At 34.8% G+C, this 13,452-nt stretch overlaps 2 protein-coding genes across 4 annotated transcripts; one reads left to right on the forward strand and one right to left on the reverse strand.

The window, feature by feature from the left end:
* Positions 1-736: 736 nt before the first annotated feature.
* On the forward strand, positions 737-4,669 carry LOC127243760 (probable serine/threonine-protein kinase PBL25). Its single transcript, XM_051263925.1, has 6 exons — positions 737-893; positions 2,173-2,360; positions 2,449-2,638; positions 2,726-3,120; positions 3,682-3,943; positions 4,659-4,669. Exons 1-6 carry the CDS (start codon positions 737-739, stop codon positions 4,667-4,669), a joined length of 1,203 nt encoding a protein of 400 aa, XP_051119882.1.
* A 1,668-nt stretch (positions 4,670-6,337) lies between these two features.
* Positions 6,338-13,107, reverse strand: LOC127243951 (mRNA export factor GLE1). 3 transcript variants are annotated; one of them, XM_051264204.1, is made up of 16 exons: positions 12,885-13,106; positions 12,334-12,501; positions 12,100-12,261; positions 10,877-10,991; positions 10,290-10,438; positions 10,027-10,198; positions 9,554-9,755; positions 9,364-9,476; positions 9,026-9,096; positions 8,836-8,917; positions 8,591-8,671; positions 8,084-8,167; positions 7,533-7,661; positions 7,317-7,439; positions 7,014-7,235; positions 6,338-6,604 (listed from the first exon to the last, which is right to left on the reverse strand). In XM_051264204.1, coding segments are annotated over exons 1-15 (1,872 nt in total). In that variant the 5' UTR covers positions 12,887-13,106; the 3' UTR covers positions 6,338-6,604; positions 7,014-7,016. The 3 variants fall into 3 exon arrangements, with proteins under 3 accessions (XP_051120161.1, XP_051120160.1, XP_051120162.1); XM_051264203.1 differs by having other exon boundaries at positions 12,100-12,264; XM_051264205.1 differs by lacking the exon at positions 8,084-8,167 and having other exon boundaries at positions 12,100-12,264; positions 12,885-13,107.
* Positions 13,108-13,452: the final 345 nt, after the last annotated feature.

Genomic DNA, 13,452 nt, shown 5'->3' on the forward strand with positions numbered 1-13,452 from the left:
TTGGCGCGGTGTTTAAGAAATAATAGTATTTTAATTATAGTGAGTAGTTAAAAGTAGTAAAATGACATATTTGCTCTTGTTTTTTTTGGTGTAAAAGTAATGATGTGATGTAAAGTAAGGGTATTTGTGGAAAAAAAAGTAAGGTATTTAATGAAATATTTACTTTATAATCGAACGTTCCAAAATAAAAATATGTATACTTTCTAACTGGACAGAGAAAATACTATTTTTATTTCTCTAACCTCATTTCTATCTACCAAACACAACCTAAGTAAATAATTATACGTGAGAAATGATTAACATAAAAACAAGTGTAAAATATCCCATTCAAATCTCCCCCTTTTTCTCTTCCCTCCCAAACACCTCTCTCCCTCCATTAACACCATCTTCTCTCTTTCTGCAAATTAAGATGCTTTTTCTTACATCCAAATTCTGGGGAAAAAAAAATACTCTTTACATTCTGGTCCTTCATTCCCCCAACATTTTATTTTATTTATTTTCTGCAACTCTTCCTATGTATAATTTCTTCTGTACATACCTTTTGATTTCTTCGATTTAATCCCTAATTTTATTGGGCTTTAAACATTCATACTTTTCTTACAATGTTTTAGGGAGAAGATAGCTTTTTATCTGTACAAACACAAACCAATATATTGAGAAATATGATTTTGTCCTTTTTAAGGTTGCCCCAATAATTTTTGTGTAATGAAGAATGTATGAGATTTGTTAATTGAGGATGGGTTGCTTCGCATGTTTTAAGAGTAAGAAAAAGAGGGAAGATTCTTCTCAGAGACACAGCAAACCTATTTCTTCTCGTACACGGCAAGATCATCTCAGTTCATCATCATCACCATCTGATCCTCCTCCAGCTTCAGCTTCAGCTTCAGCTTCGGGTATACATATGCATTTTTTGTTAATTAATATTGTCTTAGTCGTGAAAATTTATGTTCGTTTGACCGAATACGATTTTTTTTTTTTTTTGATTTATTAAAAAATAATTAAAATATTTTTTTGTATCCCAACCAAGAAAAAGAAATTAGGCATAAATTTGAATGACAGAGCCGAGGAACATGAGTTTTTGTTTATGTTCGCCTCCTGAATTTATTTCAAATTGTGTTTTGTAGTATGATGAATGCAAATAATTGTTGGATATAATATTTTATAACTTCCCTATCCACATAATTTGTCATTTTCCTTTAAATATTCCCTCCGTCCCATTATTTATTTTTCCATTTTAGTACGTGTAACAAAGTATCCATTTCATTTTTTTTAATAACTGTACTATATATCTAATATTACAAATATCCTGCAACTTACAATATATTATATAAATGTCGTTACCTTTATATCAAATAAATACCATACAACTGGTTATTTTAGTCATTTCTATTTTATTCCTACTATATCCCAATATAATACTAATATTTCTAAAACTATGTGCAAAAAGCAAATAAATATTTACTTATAGGACGGAGGGAGTATAATTATACACTTTAATCATATTTTAAAATTCATCGTTATAACTCTTTAGATTTTAAATAAGTCATTTTAATCTTAGTATATAATTATTTTTATTAATCTATAATTATTTTTATTTAAGCTAACTAGAACAATTTAGTTTGGGCCCTAAAAAAAATAATAATAATTATTATTATTTGAGTTGATATATTCGGAGAAAAAAAAAGAATTTGAACAATAAAACCGTGCAGAAAAAACTACAAAAAGAACACAAACTTAAAATTTTGAACTGAATACCTCCAAGAATTTTAAAAGTTGAACTGAATATGTATTCAATCCTACAAACACCCCTAAATCTCTAATACCCAAAATTTGGAATTCTTTTCTTTTCAAAAAATTGTTTTATTTTATTATAAATAAAAATATATTATTTATATACATATATTTAAGAGCCCTTCTCGAGCCCTTCGAAAGGCAGGATCGGCTTTGCTGCTGAGATCAATGTTAGAATGTGTCGTGTGGAGGATGTCATATATTATTACTTTATGTCATGTGTTTGTATTATATTAACATAAATCGTACGGTATTTTTCATTGTATTGTATATTATATATTTTAGTACGGTGTGTTGTCAGTACTGTGCTGAATTATATATATCAGATTTATTTATCAAGAATTTTGGAGTTGCTTTTGATCTCTTGTTCCTCTCTTTCAGCATGCACAAGCAATGCTCCTCCGGCCGACGCCAACGTCGGGACTCCGGCGAGTCGAAACATCGGCGCAGCCAAGGCATTCACATTCCGGGAGCTCGCCATAGCGACGAAGAACTTCCGGCAAGAGTCCCTATTGAGTGAGAGCGGAATCGGACGAGTCTTCAAAGGGACACTTCAATCGAACGGACAGGTATATCGAAGAATTTTCTTCTCGAATATTATTCGCGAATTCTCGTTAAGAATCCCCGATCGGACGAGCTCTTTTTTTTTTCGAACAGATCGTCGCTGTTCGATCTCTCGACCGGAGCGCGACTCAAGGGAGTAAAGAGTTTCAAGCTGAAGTCTCGACGTTGATCCAACTTGACCACCCGAATCTCGTCAAATTAATCGGATATTGCGCCGATGGCGATCAAAGGCTTTTGGTTTACGAGTACTTGCCGTTGGGCCCTTTGGAAACCCGTCTCTTCGGTACTCATCATTTAATTTTTGTAGTCGTCTGAGCTAAAATTTATGTTCGTGTTGCTAAAATTTCTATTTTTGTCGACGTTTTTTTAGAGCTTCCCGAGGATAAGAAGCCGTTGGATTGGTCGGCGAGGATGAAGGTAGCGTTGGGCGTCGCGGAAGGGCTCGAGTATTTGCACGAGAAAGTCGATCCGCCGATCATATATTGCAGCTTGAAGTCGTCGAACATTTTGCTCGACGACAACGCCAACACTCCGAAGCTCTCCGAATACGGCCTCGCCAAGCTGATGCAGCACAGCAACAAGATGAATGCGTCGCCGACAATCCTATCGGCCTACGGCTACTCCGCGCCGGAATGCGGTAGGCATGGCGACGCCACGATGAAATCCGACGTCTACAGCTTCGGCGTAGTTCTACTCGAGCTTCTCACGGGGCGTCGAGCCTACGACGGGTCGAGACCCGCGCAAGAACAAAGCTTGGTCACTTGGGTAAGTCCGAGTTTTTTCGATATATGTTCGAAGTGTTGAGATTAGGGGTGACAATTCGGGCCGGGCAGGTCTGACCCAATTCCAATCTGTGCTTAGGCCAGCACAGCCCAATTGCAAGTCGGGCTTGGAAAGGCGGCCAGAGCACGACCCGGCTTGAAACTAAGTTGTGCCTGGCCAGCCCGCAAGTCAAAAATTTTACCATCAAGCCATTTTTAAATTCTGTTTTTATTTCAAAAATTAGTATATATATATATATATTTATTAAAATTTAAATATTTATTTTAAAAACTGGACTTGGCTAGGCACAGTCCGACCTTTATGAGTTCAGGCATGGCCTGGTTCATTAGTCTGTTGGTTTAGGCATGATTCGAAAATTTTTGGGCCTATTTTTGGAGGTCCAAGCACGATTTTTATATACCATGCTCGGACCGAGCTTTTGGACCGTGCTTATTTTTGCCACCCCTAGTCGTGATCGTCTCAAAAACCTTGAGATTTGATCCGATACTCTTGTCTTACCGTGCTCGATGCTGACGTAGTTTTCGTTACCCTAATGCGTCGTAGGCTAAACCTTTTATGTGTGATCCAAAGAAGTATCCGGAAATGGCGGATCCGCGCCTCGGAAAGGAGTTCCCGACGACGGCGTTGAACCAAGCCGTCGGAGTTGCGTCGATGTGTATACAGGACGAGCCGTCCGTACGACCCTTGATCGCCGACGCGGTGGCTGCTCTTACTTTTCTTGCGACGGGTGGTCCCGGAGCGCCTTTCTCGACTCACTTAAATGACATAGATGAAGACGACGAAGACGACGAAGATGAAGATGATAGTAGCGACGACGACGACGACGATGATGATGATGACAAGAAACGATCGTAGTTTTGAGATCGAGCGATGAATGGGCACGCATACATGATTTCGATACGAATGATGAGTATCGATCGGGTTAGAAGATATCGATTCTGTTAGAATTTTAAGGATCGAACATCAGTTGGGAGAAGAATATACTATAGAGTGAGTTTGGAGTTTGGAGATTGAAGGATCGAACATTGAAGAAATGTAGAAAGAAACAATGAGGGATTAAAGTAGAAGAATTGAAAATTGATGCATATATGTATATATGTACGTATGTAAAGTAAATGCAATTTTATTAAGGGTGTGTTTGTTTGGGGTATTGGATTTTTAATCCACTGTTCATCCGATTTTTTTTTTCTCAACAAAATCAAATTAAATACCTATTTTTTATTTTTTATATTATACTAAAAATTAATTTTTTATTTATTTTTTTTTTTGAAAATACAAGCAATGAGGTAATACATTTACCTAAGTTTAAATCTCTCGATCATACGAGATTCCTAATACATCACGAAGGAGCCACTGTCCAATCTCCTCTGGTGGTCTAACAAAGTGGGTTATGCCAGTTTTGTCTTGTTGCAAAATGAGCTAGACGATCCGCAATCAAGTTGGCTTCCCAGTAAATATGTTGTAGCCGGACTTCCCAATTTTTTGCCATTCGATTTCTGATTTTATGAACAATGTGACAGTGTATTCCTAACTGTTCCATTGGTGAATTAATAAAGTGAATTCCAATTTTACTATCCGACTCCAAAATCAGTCTTGCGATATTCTTTTCATAGGCCAATTCAAGACCATGCCAAATAGCGAGCAACTCAACAGCAAGAACCGAACCTATACCCATATTGAAAGAAAACCCACCTTGCCAAGCACCCATATCATCTCGTAAAACACCCGCGCCAGTTGCAGTTCCATGTTTGAAGGCACCATCTGCATTACACTTTATCCAGCTGAACAGTGGTTTTTCCCATGCAATTTGAGTAGTTTGTCGATGAATTACTAAAAATCAATTTTATATTCAAAACAGCACACATATTTATATCACATCATACAACTATTCCAATTCAAAATTTTTACTATTCAAATTCCAACTCAAAATTCAAACCCCAAACAAACATACCCTTGCACTTGAAGTTTACACAAAAAAAGAAAAATAAAAATTAAGGATTAGGGGATAAAAATAAGCTACATAATCTTATTATTATTATACATTAAAAAGAAAAAATACATTTTGGAGACAGATATAAGAATTGTTTAAATAATATAAAAAATAATATTTTATATTAATAAAAAATATATATATTATATATATATTGAAATCGAATTTAATTGGACAAACATATATAAGGGCACATTTCTGTCTCTTTTCGTAACCAATTTTCTTTATATATATAAGAAATACTCTTTTCTACAAAATTCTTTCATTGAAGTTGGAGTGGAGATAATTGAGAAAAGTACAAAAATATAGTTGTGGTCTGTGGATATTTACAAAAATTCAGCTAATTGTTAAAAAAAAAATACTTATACATTTATATATCTATTAATTATTATTATTTTAATTGTCATAATTTAAAATAATTTATAGTTATTTTTTATTTTCGGTTTACAAATAATTTAACAAATATAACCAATAATTCAATACAATATATTTTCACCAATATTTACAATACTATGGCATAAAATTTCCGTTATATGACAAAAACTGACCCGGTACGATAATCCGATACGAAATAATTGAGTTTAGGTCAAATATTTCAATCCGATTATGCATACGGGTTGACACGAACCCGACACGATAATAAACGGGTCGGATTAGGATTGAGACTCTCAACTCGAACCCGACATGACAATCCGACTATAATATATTAATATTGATTAATATATTTATTATATATAGGTAAAATAATCATAATTTATTAATTTTCTCATAAATTAATTTAAACTAAGTTCAATTTTAAATAATTCAACCTAATTTACACTCAAACAAATAAAAACTAAAATAACACGACAACACAACAAAAAATTATTTAATTTGAATAAAAAAATTCGACTTAATTATGTATACGGGTCAACACGTGTCAATCCAAACCTGACACAGTAATAAACGGGTCAACACGAACCTAGCACGATAATAAACGAGTTGGATTAGAGTTGAGTAATTTAACTCGTTTAAAGTATTAAATCGACACGAATCGACCCATTACCATTTCTGGTTATACCTGACAGAGCCACCCTAAGATATGCGCTTTAAATGAAAATTGGTATTCAAATTCACTTAACTTTTTAACTTTTCCTACTATTCAATTATCAAGATTCCATATAAAGTTATTTTACTTCAATCCCACAAAACATTACGTCCAAACCATGATTCCTACTCAACAAAAAAATAAATAATAAAATAAAATTAATTTCAATATAAATTTCTAACATATAATACTATAAAATAGGGGGCCGTGCCACCGAAATATATATCACATCCAACAACTATCGCACAATATTCCTATGTATTCAATTGCACAATTCACCAATTCATACTCACGCGACAAGGGATTCGGTTACTGACCTCTTGCGCATTGCCTTGGAAGTATTTCGACAGCCTATTCTACACAAACTTGTGTACCTCCAGTTCATCCGCCTGCATATTCATATAGACGACTTAAAATGAAGAATACGTCGATATGCTTAGTGATGTCCATATCCCATTTTCAAGAGCCAAGGTAGAAAGTTAAAAATACCATTTTCAAGAGCCAAGGTAGAAAGTTAAAAATATACGGTAAATTGTATGTATGGTATTTATGTTCTAACAAAAATGCATCAAAATATGCCGTGTAAATTTTATTGCGCGACTAATTTTCATGTTAGCCCAAAATATGCATAAAGCCCTTACCTTACCAGAAGTTTGGGCACAAATTTAGGGATTTTATGCAATGTTTTGGCGAACATGAAGGTGAATTATGCAATAAATTCTACATAAAATATATTGTGCATACAAATGTAATTTACCCTAAAAGATAAATAAGCCAACGTGGAGGGCGACCGCTTACTCATTAGCAAAACTGGTGGGATTCCAAATGATCCCGTAGCTTTGATTCCTCGGGTTCCCTCTGGTATTCGTTTGATTCGATGTAGTTTCTAATAGACATTTTGACCTTGTTTATTTTGGTACTCCCGCCTTCTTTTAATGCACTCAGAAAATCACGATCGATAATGCTCAGCAGCTTCTTGAATTGGTTTCTGTATTTTCTGTACAATGCAAATCCAGCCATCTGCAACCAAAATCACTTATCTTCGAACTGTTCTGTACATCGGTGGTTCTTAAAAATCGGCAAACAATGGGTGAAGCTTACCTCGAGAAATGACTGCAGTGCAACTGCAGTGTAGAGGTTAGCTGGGAGAGCATTCAAGAATCTTGCAAGCCATGCCCAGCCTTCTCCGAGTCCATGTAGATTTTGGAAGGGCCCAACCTCGGTCTGCCATAGAATCAGTGTATTGTCTAATCGAAGTGCACAACAGATTCCCAGAAAACAATAATAAGGGGAAAAAAAAATGAAATAGCTGCGAACCTGCACCAGAGCTCCGTATAGTCGCATATAACTACCCAACCTATCTACATAATCATCAGTGCTTTCAATATTCCCATTTTCGCGGTAGCCAATGGCTTTAAAATAAGCATCCTTGCTCTTAAAGACATCCTGAATTAGGGAAGATGGTTAGCCATGAAAACATGAATCTACACACGAAAAGTTCTCAGCAGCACAAATTATTTTTGATTTTAAAACTTTTTAACAATTTAAATAGGAACCGTATCAATCTAACCAATGTCAGTTAATTTTGTAGCACAATAACTAATTGGGAGCACCTTGCAATATTTACTTTTCTTAGGGATTTAAAAAAAGATGTGTGTTTGTAATATATGTTATATATATATATATAGCTTAAATATACGAGCATAATTTAATGTGAGACACAAGGAGTCTTTGAACTAGAAGAGGCAGTCCCTAACATGAAAGATGAGCAAATGAACAACAAAACGATGCAGTACTGCAAATCATGAACCAATGACACGGCACAACTTTATACAAAAGAAAATGGGGACAGCATCCTAGAAAATTACCTCGGAGTAAATTATGTGCTTCGGAACTGTGTAAATGCAAATTTTATTCAACTCAGCTATGAGAACATCCATGGCCACAGGGATCTGTTTCCATGAAATGAAAAGTAGAAATTACAATTTTAAGATCAGAATACAGTGAATAGTTAGACTTCTGCAATGTTTATTGATACAAGCAAATCTGCAATCTAATATGCATGTTGTAGTAATCATATGAGGATAAATCCCGTATGTGTATATATATATATATATTTATATATAAACGCCATGAGAAAAAGACTGCCATCAAGCTTGGTTTCAGGTTCAAATCATATCAATAAGGGAGCCCCCAGGTAAACTATAATATTAAATATGCAAACTTAAAAATAATACAATCAGTACTGACTTTCATCAATTTACAAAGGCATTTAGGCTTATAAATATGTCAAAGAAAGGTATGGAAAATGCAAGCATTTTTATTGTCCAGCACACATATCATTAATATGTGCAGATTTAGATTATATATTTTACCTTAGATGTCACAAGAACAATCACTCGAGCTACAGCATATATGGCACTCAACCCCCTTTGATTTGTGCAGTTGGAAACTATCTGCAATTTAAATATATGTTGTAAGAGGTCACATCAACCACAACTTTTTACGAACATAATCATGTTCTTGTACCTAGAAAACAACAGATGCAGATTTTAGTTCTACAAAAACTAAGGAAACAGAAAATACAGAATGCACTCCAATTGGTAGTCCATGACGAGACCTTTTCCACAAATAATTGGATACTAATAGGTTGGGGACACCCTGGACTATTAATGAGATTCACCAAGTCTTCTGCTTTTGTTCTGAATCAAAAGAAATCCCCAATGGGCAAGTCATATACCTTATAGCAAAGCAATCCAAGGCTAACTATATTTAGTGTAAAAGATAAGAAAACGGCTAATCCTACTTGCCTGATATTTTCCATAGTAGCTGAGATCGTTCTAATCTGTCTTCCTATACTCAGTCCATGCTTGTGATAGTTCTGCACAAAATAGAGTTCAAGTGGTGAATTAAATTTTACGCTTGAGCATTCATAAACCCTAACATAGACTACAAATTATTGGGAAGTGCTGAAACAAATGAATATGACATGAAATGATATTCTACCAAATTTCTATAGCTTAATGAACTGGATTTGATGACAGCAGAAAATAAGATAATAGATGTACTCAGTGACACAAGATATAGAGTCGATCATCAATTTTGAAGTTTTATGTTTTATTTATAAAATTCTTCTCCAATGGTTTACCTGATTGCCACTTGCTTTAATAGCCTCAGTTTTTGCGATCATTTCATCATATACTTGCCTCCGTCTCTTTTCCATTTCAAGAGCATTCTTTGAGGCTTTGATTACATTTCTTGCTGCCACAAAGAAGCCAATATCACATGAATATAAAATCAAACAATACACCAACATCCTCAGAGAAGTATGTAGAAACCTGAAGATTGAACTTCTTTCTTGACATCAGAGGTAGAATTGGAAGATGGCCTCAGATTTCCCTTAGAATCTCCCAACGCATTGGCTGCAGTATCTTTTAGAGTCTCATTTGCACGTTTGGAAGCAGCTTCTTCGGCAGCTCGTTTCTCAGCCTCTATTGCTGCTGCTTTAGCCCTCTCAGCCTTTTCAGCTTTCAGTCTGGCCTGCATTATAACACAGTAAATCCTCAGTCAAAACCAACTATTATATAGGCTCTGTTCACTTCCGAGTTTTTTTTTTCCATACAAAAACCACATCAAACAACTCTTTTACTCAAAAACCAAAATACAAAAATAAGTACAGAATAAACATGTCCATATTTTGCAGAAAAACATGAAAAAAAAATAAATCCAAGTGATCAAATGAGAAGCATCAAACTGCAGAAATCATGTTATATCATGTGGCATATGAAATTACGATACACCAAGAATTAACCTCCTCTTCTGCTCTGATCCTTTCTTGCTGCATTCTTTCTTCCTGAAGTGCCTTCTCCTTCCTTCTAGCCTCCTCACGAGCTGCATCATCTCTAATTCTTTTTTCTTCAAGTTGGTAGATGAGCTCATGGTCCCTCTGTAACTCCGTAAGGTGATTATCAAGTGCTTGGGCACTGTCATGATAAAAGAGAGAAGTGTCGATACCTGTACAACATGATCTAGAACGAAATTGAAAATTATTCAATACTGATTAGTGCAGATTACATTGTGCGTTGATACTGCAAATCAAATTGTCTATCCCTTTCTTGTTGATGTTCTCTGTCTTTGACCGATTTAGATATCATTGAGACAAATTTCTCATCTTCATTGACCAGCTCTGACTCCAAAGATGATATATTGAATCTCACTTCATCCTGCAATCAACAAAAATATCCATAGCAACAGAAATCAAAGTTATGCAACCCCAGGAGCACATCAAAAGTCTATATTTCAACGCCAGCACGATGCCTAGAATTGAAGATAACAAGTTTGTTTGCAAAAGAGTTTGAAAGTACAAATTCATTTAGAGCATAATAATGGATTGCAAGTGAGTAGAATCTGGACAACCTTCCCAGCACCCAGAGCATATCCTGATTCCTCTATCCTTGGATATGTTGAACCTAGTTCAAATTTTCAACAACAATCATAGTTTTGTCTAGCGCCTATTTCAATAATTTATCAAGTAAGTTGGTAGATTCACCAAGCAATTTAAGGCAGTCAGCTGTTGAGGTGCATTCCTAAATCAATCATGTTTGTAATTGAGTTACCAAAGCTACTATATATCAAAAGTGGTATACAAGTATTCCACCCACCGATAGGGTTAGATGAAATTCTTGTGTGAGTTCATGGAGCGCACACTCTGCTAACCCCATTTTATCCATCAGAGGAGTAGATTGAACCCCAAAATGCTCATCTTCAGAAGCATCACTGCAAATATGAACAAGAGAAAAAAAAAATGAAAATTACTAAGAAACAAATGAACTAAGTAAAAATTATGAAAGTTTAAATATTAAATCAATGTAATGACAACTCAATACCATGATCCTTAAAACAGAGTACTGTCATCTGTAATGTAAGAAATTTTTTTTGAGAGAGAACACGTGCATCTGTGTCACTACTTTTTTTTTAAAACAGGTCACTCATAAATATTTGGAATTAACAATCTCATTATAACTCCACCAGAATATTTTAGGATAACATTGGAGAGCAGATTACTACGGTTAAATGAATATGCAACTGCCACAATTTTTGCGGGGTTAAATATTCAGTAACACTTTACAAATTCATTCAAGGAAGAAGAAAATGTAAGTATCACAGAACTTTCAGTTAGTAGTATACAACATTTCAACTAAAATTTCACCGAGAAGACAATAAACACATAACAGGAAGAGGCAAGTGAACAACCAAACTAGCTAATATTGCATACAATTCATTTTAAGTCATATATCATGACCATCTCAAATACACGATTACTTAGTCTTTAGTTTTCCCAAGAAAAAATCATGATTCATGATTGAATTGCAGATCATATAACTTTTCTGAATCCTGATATAATTCTTCCACATAGCAATCAATATTTTTATATGACACAATGTACTTGTTCTTTCTAAATTCCCATTCAAAAAATTTAGGAGTATGACTTCATGTATTTTCTTTAATTCAATTTTACACATAATTCTCAAGCATAAATATCTGACATTCTTTTGATGTTCGTAAGATTAAATGAAGAGTTTGTGAAGGGGGAAAAAAAACAGCAGGGAGAGAGAGAGAGAGAGTATGAACAAAGAGAGATCATTTAATAAGTCGTCAGACTTGACATCACATCACGTTGCAATATATTCATTCAAACAGCCGAACAAGGCAGATTTACTCGTTTTATTTGCACCTTACAAAGAGACAACGATTCTTATTTATTTTTTATGTCAACCAAGGGAGGTGGACGTGTTGGAAGTAAAGAACAAATATGCCTCTACGCATTTACTTCATAATTCAAAGACAATGTGCTCCAACCATTATACTTCTAATAAGCACAAACCTCAAGTAGAGTTCGTCACAAGCAAATCTTTTTCCAGAAATTCCGGATGAAGTATCAGACTCCTCTTCACTATCAGCATCACTTGAGTCACTTTCTTGGTCTGACACATGCATCACAAAGCTCCTTTTGCAAGTATAGTTGTCCTTCAAAGCTCTCAATTTTCTGCTGCAAATTATGAAGAGCATAAACTATTGCAGAACAGATGCCTAACCAAAAGAAACTTTGCATAAATACCTAGGCTGTGTTTTGGCAAAACGTCCAGGATATTCTATATTTACATTTTGCCTTTGTTCTATCGAGTCAAGTTCATGTAATAAGTTGTCGAAACTCCAATCCGGTTGCGGATCAGCAGCAATGCCATTGATATTTTGTGGACACCGAAGTTGCAATTCAAAGGCTCCCCTGAATTCAGCAAAATAATCGATAGTCAATAGTTCATCATAATTATACATACCTAGATATTCAACAGATACATCTACTTTTCAACATAGTGAAATTATTCAACAATAAGAACATAAGTGCACATTATGTAGCCTTAACATTTCTTTGCAATGGAATGGGGAAGAGGAGGTGGCACACAGACGGCAGAGCAGCAGTAATCAGACAGCTCAAATTAACAAAAAAAATCAAGATGGGGCAGAATCCCGACCAAGATGAGCACAAAAATGTAAATTCAATGTAACCCTAATCAATCTACAAGAATCTGCCCCATGGTCGTGTCTCGCATACAGAATGCCCAATATATGAAACCCCAAAATTAAAAACTCTAGGGTTAGGAATCTTACATTTAGGTTGAAATCGGAATTCAGAATCAAGAAATCGGTGTTTGTCGGCCCCCACTCGACGAGACGAGACAATACAGAAGAACTTTTACTGAGTGACTATGGGGCGCGACGCAGGCCCTGTCTTCGCCGGCGGAGTTGGGTAAAAGAACCGAGGAGTAAGGACGGTGGGGCTATCGGTGGCGTTTTGTGCCGTCCACCCCGGAAATCAACGATAATTCAATTGATGCATTTCTTTTATTATTATTTAAAATAATGATAATTAATTTGTAGTGGTGTGGGGGAATTAGGGGCATGTTATAGGTTGTGTTTATATTTTGATTTTCATAATTATATTTGGTTTTGAATAATAAAATTTTGAATTGAAATAATTGTTTGATGTGATATAAATATTTATTAATATAATATTCTGAATGTAAAATTAAATTTTTGTGTAATATAATAAATAAATAATAGATATTTAATTTAATGTTTTTAAAGAGAAAAAAATTAAAAATAGTAAAATCCATTAAAAAAAAAAAAAAAAACCCCTACAAGTAAACAAAACCTATATAATTTCATATAGAATTGA

Source organism: Andrographis paniculata, unplaced genomic scaffold (assembly GCF_009805555.1).
Source record: "Andrographis paniculata isolate CXL003 unplaced genomic scaffold, ASM980555v1 Contig98END, whole genome shotgun sequence".
Classification (NCBI taxonomy): domain Eukaryota; kingdom Viridiplantae; phylum Streptophyta; class Magnoliopsida; order Lamiales; family Acanthaceae; genus Andrographis; species Andrographis paniculata.